General features: G+C 46.0%; 1 protein-coding gene across 2 annotated transcripts in view; it reads left to right on the forward strand.

The window, feature by feature from the left end:
• Window positions 1-12052, forward strand: part of adamts6 (ADAM metallopeptidase with thrombospondin type 1 motif, 6) — a 388783-nt gene that overhangs the window by 270525 nt on the left and 106206 nt on the right. For both annotated transcript variants that reach the window (XM_085971193.1, XM_085971201.1), the window contains one exon: window positions 10755-10900. In XM_085971193.1, the coding sequence (XP_085827319.1) occupies window positions 10755-10900 (146 nt within the window). The remainder of the gene's footprint in view (window positions 1-10754; window positions 10901-12052) is intronic.

A 12052-nucleotide genomic window follows, 5' to 3' on the forward strand; every position in this document is an offset into this window, starting at 1 on the left:
CGACTGTGTGGCTGTTAATGGTTCCAACACCATCATCAAGTTTGCAGATGACACCACGGTAGTAGGCCAGATCACCAACAACGATGAGTCAGCCTACAGGGAGGAGGTCCAGCATCTCGTGAAGTGGTGCGCCGACAACAACCTGGCCCTTAACACCAAGAAAACAAAGGAAATAATCGTGGACTTCAGGAAGTCCAAAGGCGGAAGTCACACCCCCACCCAAATCAATGGGGCGGAGGTGGAAAGGGTGGCCAGCTTTAAGTTCCTCGGAGTCCACATCACGGAAGACCTCTCCTGGTCCCTCAACACCTCCTCTCTGGTGAAGAAGGCCCAGCAGCGCCTATATTTCTTGAGGAGGCTGAAGGGATGTAATCTGTCACCCCCGATCCTCTCTAACTTCTACCGCTGCACTATAGAGAGCATCCTGACAAACTGTATCACGGTATGGTACGGCAGCTGTAGCTCCCATGACCGGAAAGCCCTGCAGCGGGTAGTCAAAACTGCCCAACGCATTACCGGCACCCGGCTACCGACCATAGAACATATATATCAGAAACGCTGCCTACGGAGGGCACGGTCCATCATCAAAGACCCTACCCACCCCAGCCACAGTCTGTTCGCCCTCCTACCATCTGGAAGACGCTACAGATGCATTCGCACCCATACGACCAGATTTAGGAACAGCTTCTTTCCCAGGGCTGTCATCCTACTGAACTCCACAAATAAACATTAAAGCCTGCACATCTGCCGATGCACTTTATTATGGTCATATTTATGCTAATATATATGTACAAATGTATGTTGAAATGTTTAAGTGTCCTAATCCAAATTGTACACTCTCGGGAGCCGCAAGCCTACATTTCGTTGTACTGCACTTGTGCACTAACAATGACAATAAAAGTTGATTTGATTTGATTTGATTTGATTGAGGGTGATGGGAAATTCATACTCACTTTTCCAGTGCGCAGAAGATCATGAAACCTCTTCCTGCACTGAAGCCAGGTTCTGCAGGTTATTGACAAAGAGTTGACCTCCTCTGCCACCTGGATCCACACAGCCTTGGTTTGCTGGGGAGGCTTCTTCCTTCCTGAAGAAGGGAAGAGCACCTCTTTATTTGTTCTTGCTCCCTGTACTAAAGCCTGCAGGGCAATGTCATCAAAGCGGGGTGCAGACCTAGGTCTCTGGCTGGCCATTCTACCTGCAGGTGCCTCTAACATGCAAGGGCAAAAGCTTGGCAGTCTGCAGAAGAAGCAAGGCTTGTTGCAGACCTTAAATGCAGCAGCAATGATGACGTCATCGGAGGTGACTTTCAGACTGGAAAAACTCATTGGCCATGGGTTCCCACACGTTGGAACTCAATTGGCCAATTAAGTTAAAATGGCATCATTCTCCCACATCAATTTTGAATCGGGTGGCTAACACGAAATGCAGATTACACGACCCCAGCCCGCCCCAGTATCAAAATCCAGCCCATTGACTTCGGTCACCGCCACATAGAAACATAGAAGATAGGAGCAGGAGAAGGCCATTCGGCCCCTCGAGCCTGCTCCGCCATTCAATGAGATCATGGCTGATCATCCAAACTCAGTACCCTGTCCCTGCTTTCTCCCCATATCCCTTGATCCCTTTAGCCTTAAGAAATATATCTAACTCCTTCTTGAATATATTTAATGAATTGGCCTTAACTGCCTTCTGTGGTAGAGAATTCCACAGGTTCACCACTCTCTGGGTGAAGAAATTCCTCCTCATCTCTGTCCTAAATGGCTTACCCCTTATCCTTAGAATGTGAACCCTGTTTCTGGACTCCCCCTCCATTGGGAACATCCTTCCTGCATCTAGTCTGTCTAGTCCTGTTAGAATTTTATACGTTTCAATGAGATCCTCTCTCATTCTAAACTCCAGCGAGTATAAGCCCAATCGACCCAATCTCTCCTCATACGTCATTCCTGCCATCCCAGGTATCAGTCTGGTGAATCTTCGTTGCACTCCCTCATGGCAAGAACATCCTTCCTCAGATAAGGCAACCAAAACTGCACACAATACTCAAGGTGTGGTCTCACCAAGGCCCTGTACAACTGCAGCAACACATCCTTGTTCCTGTACTCGAACCCTGTCGCTATGAAGGCATGCTTACCTTCAGCGACTGCTGCACAAGGACACCCAGGTCTCGTTGCACTTCCCCTTCTCCCAAACTATTGCCGTTCAGATAATAATCTGCCTTCCTTTTTTTGCCAACAAGGTGGACAACCTCGCATTTATCCACATTATACTGCATCTGCCATGCATCTGCCCAATCACCCAACTTGTCCAAATCATACTGGAGTTTCTCGGCATCCTCCTCACAGCACACACGCCCTCACAGCACACACGCCCACCCAGCTTTGTGTCGTCTGCAAACTTGGAGATATTACATCTAGTTCCCTCGTCTAGATCATTAATATATATTGTGAATAGCTGGGGTCCTAGCACCGATCACTGCGGTACCCCACTAGTCACAGCCCGCCACTCGGAAAAAGACCCGTTTTTTCCAACTCTTTGCTTCCTGTCTGCCAACCAGTTCTCTATCCAAGTCAGTACCTTGCCCCCAATCCCATGTGCCTTAACTTTACACGCTAATCTCTTATGCGGGACCTTATTGAAAGCCTTCTGAAAGTCCAAATACACCACATCCACTGGTTCTCCCTTATCTATTTTACCAGTTACATCTTCAAAAAATTCCAGTAGATTAGTCAAGCACGATTCACCTTTTGTAAATCCATGTGGACTTTGTCCGATCCTGTCACTGTTTTCCAAGTGCTCTGCTGTTACATCTTTTATAATGGACCCTAGCATTTTCCCCACTACCAATGTCAGGCTTACCGGCCTATTATTCCCCGTTTTCTCTCTACCACCTTATTTAAATAGTAGGGTTACATTAGCTATCCGCCAATCCATGGGAACTGTTCCAGAGTCTATAGAATTTTGGAAGATGACCAGCAATGCATCTATTATTTCTAGGGCCACTTCCTTAAGTACCCTAGGATGTAGATTATCAGGCCCTGGGGATTTATCGGCCTTCAATCCCGTCAATTTCCCTAACACCATTTCCCTACAAATACTGATTTCATTCAGTTCCTCCCTCTCATTAGACCTTATGTTCCCCGACATCTTTGGGAGGTTATTTGTGTCCTCCTTTGTGAAGACAGAACCAAAGTATGTATTTAATTGGTCAGCCATTTCTTTGTTCCCCATTATAAATTCCCCTGATTCTGACTGCAAGGGACCTACGCTTGACTTCGCCAATCTTTTTCTCTTCACATATCTGTAGAAGCTTTTACAGTCAGTTTTTATGTTCCCTGCAAGCTTACTATCATACTCTATTTTCCCCCTCTTAATTAATCCCTTTGTCCTCCTTTGCTGAATCCTAAACTGCTCCCAATCATCAGGTTTACTGCTTTTTCTGGCCGATTTATATGTCCTCTCCTTGGATCTTATGATATCCCTAAATTCCCTTGTTAACCACAGTTGAGTCAACTTTTTTGTTTTATTTTTATGCCAAACAGGGATGAACAAATTCTGTAGTTCATCCATGCGATCTTTAAATGTTTGCCATTGCCTATCCACCGTCAACCCTTTGAGTAACTTTCCCCAATCAATCCTACCCAACTCGCGCCTCATACCATCGTAGTTTCCTTTTTGTAAATTCAGGGCCCTAGTCTCTGAGTCAACTACTTCACTCTCCATCTTAATGAAGAATTCTATCATATTATGTTCGCTCCGCCCCAAGGGGCCTCGCACAACAAGATTGCTAATTATTTCTTTTTCATTACATAATACCCAGTCTAAGATGGCCTGATCTCTGGTTGGCTCCTCGACATATAGGTCCAGGAAACCATCCCGTATACACTCCAGGAATTCCTCCTCCACAGTATTGTTATTAATTTGGTTAGCCCAATTTATATGTAGATTAAAGTCACCCATGATAACTGCTGTGCCCTTATTGCACGCGTCTCTAATTTCCCGTTTAATGCCATCCCCAACCTCCGCATTGCTGTTTGAGGGTCTGTATACAACTCCCACTAATGTTTTCTGCCCCTTGGTATTTCTCAGCTCTATCCATACAGATTCCACATCATCAGAGCTAATATCCTTTCTTACAATTGTGTTAATCTCCTCTTTAACCAGCAATGCTACCCCACCTCCTTTTCCTTTTTGCCTGTCTTTCCTGAATATTGAATACCCCTGGATGTTGAGTTACCAGCCTTGGTCACCCTGGAGCCATGTTTCCATAATCCCAATCATATCACATCCGTTTACATCTATTTGTGCAGCTAATTCATCCACCTTATTACGAATGCTCCTCGCATTAAGACACAAAACCTTCAGGCTTGTTTTTTTAACACTCTTAGACCTTTTAGAATTATTATTTACTGTGGCCATGTTTGATTTAAGCCCTTGGGCCTAGAAATTCACTTGGGCGCGGGCAGCTCGCTCGCGCCCAAAAGTTAGCGCTGGGCGGGGAGGCATTAGCGCACGCCGTATATTCGTCTTCTGCGCCCCAATTCGGAAGCGGGCGCTATACCAGGGTGTGCCCGCCTCCGTTTGGGGCGCTGCAACTGAATATCGGCGTGCTAGTTGCCGCAGCGCCACCTGATGCGGTGCGGCAGGCTGCGGTACTGCAGGCCTCCTTCTCTTAAGGGGGAGGTGCCTGCAACGGCCGGAGCCCCGATCGCGAGTGCCGGCAAAAGAGCCTGGCACAACGGAGAAGTGCCGGGCTCCACGGAAACCAGCCGGCAATGCCGCGGGGGGGGTGGAGGAGGCCGGGGAAGGAGGTGCGGGCAGGCGGCCGCCGAAAAAGCGGCCGGCCGCACCTTCAGCTTTAAAGCTCCCCACTATGGCAGCAGGACGGCCCCGTTTTCTGTTCGCTGTTTGCGCCCGCTTCGGAGGAGGCGGGCGCAAATAAATATGGGGATCGGCGCGGTTTCGGGGCGTTACGGGCCACCGCGCACACCGATGACGTCATCGGTCCCGGCGCAGCACTAACGGCTACCGCCGCCAATACTGCTGCACTCAATTTCCGCGCTACCACCCCGCCGGCGCAAAAGACCTCTTTAGACGCTAAGTGGGCGCAAGGCCCACTGAATTTCTAGGCCTTGATTTCTCTGACTGCCACTTTTGCTTTTCTCCTTCCTATCTTTTGCTTCTATCCTTGTTTCCCTTTCCTCTGTCTCCCTGCACAGGTTCCCAACCCCCTGCCATTTTAGTTTAAACCCTCCCCAACAGCACTAGCAAACACTCCCCCTAGGACATCGGTCTCGGTCCTGCCCAGGTGCAAACCCTCCAGTTTGTACTGGTCCCACCTCCCCCAGAACCGGTTCCAATGTCCCAGGAATTTGAATCCCTCTCCCTTGGACCATTCCTCTAGCCACGTATTCATCTGAAATATCCTTCTATTTCTACTCTGACTAGCACGTGGCACTGGTAGCAATCCTGAGATTACTACCTTTGAGGTCCTATTTTTTAATTTACCTCCTAACTCCCTATATTCAGCTTTTAGGACCTCATCCCGGTTTTTACCTATATTGTTGGTACCTATATGTACCATGACAAGTGGCTGTTAAACCCTCCCCTTCCAAAATGTTCTGCAGCCGCTCCGAGAATTCCTTGACCCTTGCACCAGGGAGGCAACATACCATCCTGGAGTCTTGTTTGTGGCCGCAGAAACGCCTATCTATTCCTCTTACAATAGAGTCCCCTATTACTATAGGTCTCCCACTCTTTTTCCTCCCGTCCTGTGCAGCAGAACCACCCATGGCTCCAGGAAGTTGGCTGCTGCTGTCTTCCCCCGATAAGCCATCTCCCTCAACAATATCCAAAGCGGTATATCTGTTTGAGAGGGTGATGGCCACAGGGGACCCCTGCACTACCTGCCTGCGCCTACTACTCTGCCTGGCGGTCACCCATTCCCTTCCTGCCTGTGCAGCCTTTACCTGCGGTGTGACCAACTCATTAAATGTGCTATCCACGAAATCCTCAGCATCGTGAATGCTCCAGTATGTATCCATTCGCAGCTCCAGCGCCGCAATGTTGTCTGCCAGTAGCTGCATCTGGATACACTTCCTGCACACATGTTCGTCAGGGACACAGGAAGTGCCACAAACTCCATTCCCTAGCCACTGACTCCCTCCCGCTGGCAACTGTCTGAGGCTGAAGCAGTCTGTTTGCATCCTTGGTGGCGTTTTTGACCCCGAGATGAGCTTCCGACTACAAATGCACACCATCACTAAGATTGCATATTTCCATCTCTGGCACATTAACTGTCTCCGCCCCTGCCTCAGCTCATCTGCTGCTGAAACCCTCATCCATGCCTTTTTTTTTGTTCGTTTATGGATTGTGGGTGTTGCTGGCAAGGCTAGCATTTTTTGCCCATCCCTAATTTCCCTTGAGAAGGTGGTGGTGAGCCGCCTTCTTGAACCGCTGCAGTCTGTGTGGTGAAGGTACTCCCACAGTGCTGTTAGGGAGGGAGTTCCAGGATTTTGACCCAGCAATGATGAAGGATCGGCCATATACTTCTAAGTCAGGATAGTGTGTGACTTGGAGGTGGTGGTGTTCCCATGCACCTGCTGCCCTTGTCCTTCTAGCTGGAAGAGGTCGCAGGTTTGAGAGGTGCTATTGAAGAAGCCTTGGCGAGTTGCTGTAGTGCATCTTGTAGATGGTACACACTGCAGCCACGGTGTACCAGTGGTGGAGGGAGTGAATGTTTAAGGTGGTGGATGGGGTGCCAATCAATGGGCTGCTTTGTCCTGGACGGTGTCGAGCTTCTTGAGTATTGTTGGAGCTGCACTCATCCAGACAAATGGAGGGTATTCCATCACACTCCTGACTTGTGGATGGTGGAAAAGCTTTGGGGAGTCAGGAGGTGAGACACTCGCCACAGAATACCCAGCCTCTGACCTGCTCTTGTTGCCACAGTATTTATGTGGCTGGTCCAGTTAAGTTTCTGGTCAATGGTGACCCCCCAGGATGTTGATGGTGGGGGATTCAACGATGGTAGTGCCGTTGAATGTCAAGGGGAGGTGGTTAGACTCTCGCTTGTTGGAGATAGTCATTGCCAGACTGGCAGCTTTGTCCATCGGTCAGTAGTGGTGCTACCGAGCCACTTTTGCTGATGGACATTGAAGTCCCCTACCTTGCTACTCTCAGTGCTTCTTCAGCATGGCGGAGTACAGATTCATCAGCTGAGGGAGGGCGGTAGGTGGTAATCAGCAGGAGGTTTCCATGCCTATGCTTGACCTGAAGCTATGAGACTTCATGGGGTCCAGAGTCAATGTTGAGGACTCCCAGGGCCACTCCTTCCCGACTGTATACCACTGTGCCACCACCCCTGGTGGGTCTGTCCTGCCAGTGCGACAGGACATACCCAGGGATGGTGATGGAGGAGTTTGGGACCTTGGCTGAAAGGTATGATTCTGTGAGTATGACTATGTCAGACTGTTGCTTGACTAGTCTGTGGGACAGCTCTCCCAATTTTGGCACAAGTCCCCAGATGTTAGTGAGGAGAACTTTGCTGGGCTGGGTGTGCCGTTGCTGTGTCTGTAGCCGGTGCCGAGGTCGATGCCGGATGGTCTGTCTGGTTTTATTCTCCTTATGGTGTTTTGTAGCAGTTTGTTACTACTGAGTGGCTTGCTAGGCCATTTCAGAGGGCAGTTAAGAGTCAATCACATTGCTGTGGGTCTGGAGCCAGACCAGGTAAGGACAGCAGATTTTCTTCCCTAAAGAACATTAGTGAACCAGATGGGTTTTTACGACAATCCGGTAGTTTCATGGTCACCATTACTGATACTAGCTTTTTATTCCAGATTTGTTTAATTAACTGAATTTAAATTCCGCGGCTACTATGGTGGGATTTGAACTCACATCTTTGGATCATTAGTCCAGGTCTCCGGATTACTAGCCCAGTGACATTATCACTGTGTTACTGTTACCTCTAGACTTGACTATTCCAATGCACTCCTGGCCGAACTCCCATGTTCTACCCTCCATAAACTTGAGGTCATCCAAAACTCTGTTGCCCGTGTCGTAACTGGCACCAAGTACCGTTCGCCCATCACCCCTGTGCTCGCTGACCTACACTAGCTCCCGGTTAAGACTATCAGATAAGCCGTGAGAACATTCAAAGAGTCAAATGGGCTTGAAACTAATGATGAGCAGAAGATAGTAAATATTCTGAATAATTACTTCTTTGAAGTGGAGATGCCGGTGTTGGACTGGGGTGGACAAATGTAAGAAGTCACACAACACCAGGTTATAGTCCAACAGCTTTATTTGAAATCACAAGCTTTCGGAGCGCTGCTCCTTCGTCAGGTGAAGTGAAGAGTTGCATATAAGCACAGCATATATAGTCAGAGAGTACTGCCAGATGATTACAGGTAATCTTTTTAACTGCCCTTTATCACACCTCGGCAGAGAGATAATCACAGCAATCACAGGTGTGAATGGTGTCCAAACAGGTCAGTCAGGAAAACATTACATCAAAGAACAATGAGGTTGGGTCACAGGGGGTCAAATGTTGCAGATGCTGGGGACTGTATGAAAAACAAAAAGCAAACAAACTATTTTTTTGCTGGAAATCACAGCAGGTCCGACCGCATCTGTGTAGAGAGAACAAGCCAACGACGACTCGAGTCTGGATGACTCTACGTCAGGTGGGGTTACATGTAGCGTGACATGAACCCAAGATCCCGGTTGAGGCCATCCTCATGAGTGCGGAACTTGGCTATCAGTTTCTGCGCAACGATTTTGCGTTGTCGTGTGTCTCGAAGGCCGCCTTGGAGAATGCTTACCCGAAGATCGGAGGCTGAATGTCCTTGACTGCTAAAGTGTTCCCCGACTGGGAGGGAACACTCCTGCCTGGCGATTGTTGTGCGGTGTCCGTTCTTCCGTTGTCGCAGTGTCTGCATGGTCTCGCCGATGTACCATGCTCCGAGGCATCCTTTCCTGCAACGTATGAGGCAGCCACTTTTGTCCATTAATCCTGAAAAAAGAATATCTGTTTTATGGGGCCAAATTATTTAAATTTCCCACTTGGTTATTTGGTATTTGTGCACACCTTAAGAGAATCCAATGTTTGCTACCACTGGGGAAAATGGCAAATAATCATGTGAAAATGTAAGCAGTTTGGTGCATTAATCTGCCCCTTTTAGATTGATCTTAATCCCATGTAAGCATCTTCTCACCATATCCCTTAATTGCCTTTCATAGGAACATAGCTAGTTGTCTTTGAACCATTTATGCTATTTACTTAAAGGGCTTTCCCTAGTAACATATGTCCATTATCTTTCCTGTGAAATAGTTCTGCATGAATTCCCTATTTACTCCGAAAACATTGCACTAAACTCAACATAATTTGCTCACTTAAAGCCAAATCCTAGATGTCTAATAAATATAATGTGCAAGTTCATAGTACAAGTGCTCTATCTGAAGAATGTTCTTACTTTTCACATTATTAGGTAATAAATGTGTCTAAAGATAATTGTACAAAATGATAGTTAAAAAAAACCTGCAAATGTTTCTGTTTTTATTTCCAAATGTAATTGAGATTGGCAGTTCTTTAGAGGAATTTTAAATTAATTGTTGAAATTTTGTAGTACATTTGATAATGAGTTTTTTAAAAATCCACATTGATATTTCAGTGGTCTATCAAAGTAAAGTGATGGGCAATCTTCAACTAAACATGTGAAAATGGACATTTGTCATTTTCTTTCTCAAGATGTTTTCCTGTAATACAATGGAAAATTAAAAGTTGTTGCAAAGAGTAAATGGTACCAATTTGAAAAGAATGCCTGGGTGCTTTTTTTATTTGAATTGTATTTTACTTATATAGGTTTAAATGAATTGAAAACAGTTGCTTTTTTTTAAGAGAACAAACTTTTTAAAGCAAATATGGAACATTTTTATGAATGTGCTGAATCCAGACAACCCATAATGAAGAGACATGTTAATTCAGTATTAAAATATTTTCATTTGAGGAAATGGGTGGTTCAGGGGATCAGCACATTGCCCTAAAGCCTGCGTTTGAAACTAGCTCAGATTGTTGGAATGAAAATCTCCCCTCTCTACTGGCTAAAAGGGTTTGACATCAATTAAATATACGTTGGCAGTCTCAATTCAGTTTTCAGTGGATGTTAACCAAAGCAGAAAACTGCCAATATTTAGCACTAAATTGGTAGTATCACTTAGAGAATCTGTAACGATGGTTGGAAAGGAAAGTGGAAACATTTGCACAGGTGCAGTAACAGGTTCACTTCTGAAATTAGGGTTAAGGCAAGTTGTTGGGGCAGTGCAGAGTGAATCTTGTTTGTCACCTGCCTGTGCAATACCTAACTTGTGAATTCTTGATGTTGACACAAAGTGGGAAAAATATTGCACTCCCCGGAACCAATCCTTTATCTTGACGAGCACAAAATTCAACTATAGCAATTTTGAACAACATTATGTTCCTTACTCAAATTTATAATGAAAGTGTAATAAGTGCAAACTACTTTCCATGCAAATTTCAGAACATTTGTCAGCAGAATAAGAAGCATCTTACTTCTGGTAACTCTAACCCTGAGACTCTTAATAGTTTAACAAAAGGGATTGGTATTTAGTACTTAAGTATACATTTTGTTAGGATAAGGAATACTAATGGCTACAATTCGTCATTGCTTGACGTGTTAGACTGTTTGCACTTTGTCAGTTAAAAAGCTAATTCTGTGTTTTCTGGTCTCTTACAGTGGTGTTATCAAGGCGAATGTGTACCTTTTGGTACTTGGCCTCAGAGTGTAGATGGGGGCTGGGGACCATGGTCCATATGGGGAGAATGCAGTAGGACATGTGGGGGAGGAGTCTCCTCATCTCTGAGGCACTGTGACAGTCCAGCGTAAGTAGCTAAAGTAAGCCAGAGCAAAAAGATATTTGAAAACAACACAGTAACTTGGTTTCATATGTTTTCTATAAAATGGATCAGGAGGTTGCGATGGAAGTATAAGACTGAATATATTAATATTCTATAATTGGGGGTTAGCACCTCTAAATAATACTGTTTATCCCATGTCTGCGGTCACAGACAATAGTTAAGTAGCATCAGTTGGATAACATGCTGAACTGTAACTATTTCTAAAAGTGAAACAGCTCGCAAGATAAATAAAAATGTCCCTCAATAACCCCTTACTAAATCAGGTGGGACATCCATTGCATAATGTATTCCTGATAAAGCATCTACAAACCTGCGACCTGACTAAGCAAACAAGTGATACTTCTCCACTTCAAACATTTCCATTTAAAGAAAATCTTCAATACACAGACAAGAACTGACCAGATGCCAGTGACACACTGGTGTCGATTTTGGGTGCCAGCCACTTGTCCGTACCCACAGTGAAGAGGTAGCAGCAATTTTGAGGCCTGGCCTCATTTGCATTGAGCCAGCGAGCTTGGGTCACCAATCGGACCACCCAATGCAGCTCACCAGATCAAGTCTGGTCAATTCCATTGGAACATAGGGACATATAGCAGGCCATTCAGCCCTTCGAGCCACCATTTACTTAAATCATTCCTGATCTGCACCTCAACTCCATTTACCCATCTTTGCTCTACATCCCTTGATACCCTTACCCAACAAAAAGCTATTAATCTCTGTCTTGAAAATTTTCAATTGACCCAACATCCACAGCCTTTTGGGGGACCGAGTTCCAGATTTCCACTATCCTTTAACTGATTTCACTCCCAAATGGCCTAGCTCTAATTTTAAGTTTATGCCCCTTGTTCTGGATTCCCCCATCAGAGGAAATAGTTTCTGTATCTACCCTAACAAATCCGTTTACCATTTTAAACAGCTCGATTAGATCACCTCTCAACCTGCTAAATCCGAGGGAATACGAGCCAAGTTGTCCTCATAATTTAAACTTTAAACCCTGGTATCATTCTGGTGAATATGCAGCCAAGGCCAGCAGCAAGGCAAGTGGGGAGGTGGGTCTCAGGGCAGCAGAGATCCAGATTATTTTTGTGGGACCGAGGGAGCACTTCTGGTTCTCTG

The sequence above is a fragment of the Somniosus microcephalus genome, chromosome 2 (genome assembly GCF_052327205.1).
Source record: "Somniosus microcephalus isolate GS21.2 chromosome 2, FLI_Smic_1.0, whole genome shotgun sequence".
Taxonomy (NCBI): Eukaryota; Metazoa; Chordata; class Chondrichthyes; order Squaliformes; family Somniosidae; genus Somniosus; species Somniosus microcephalus.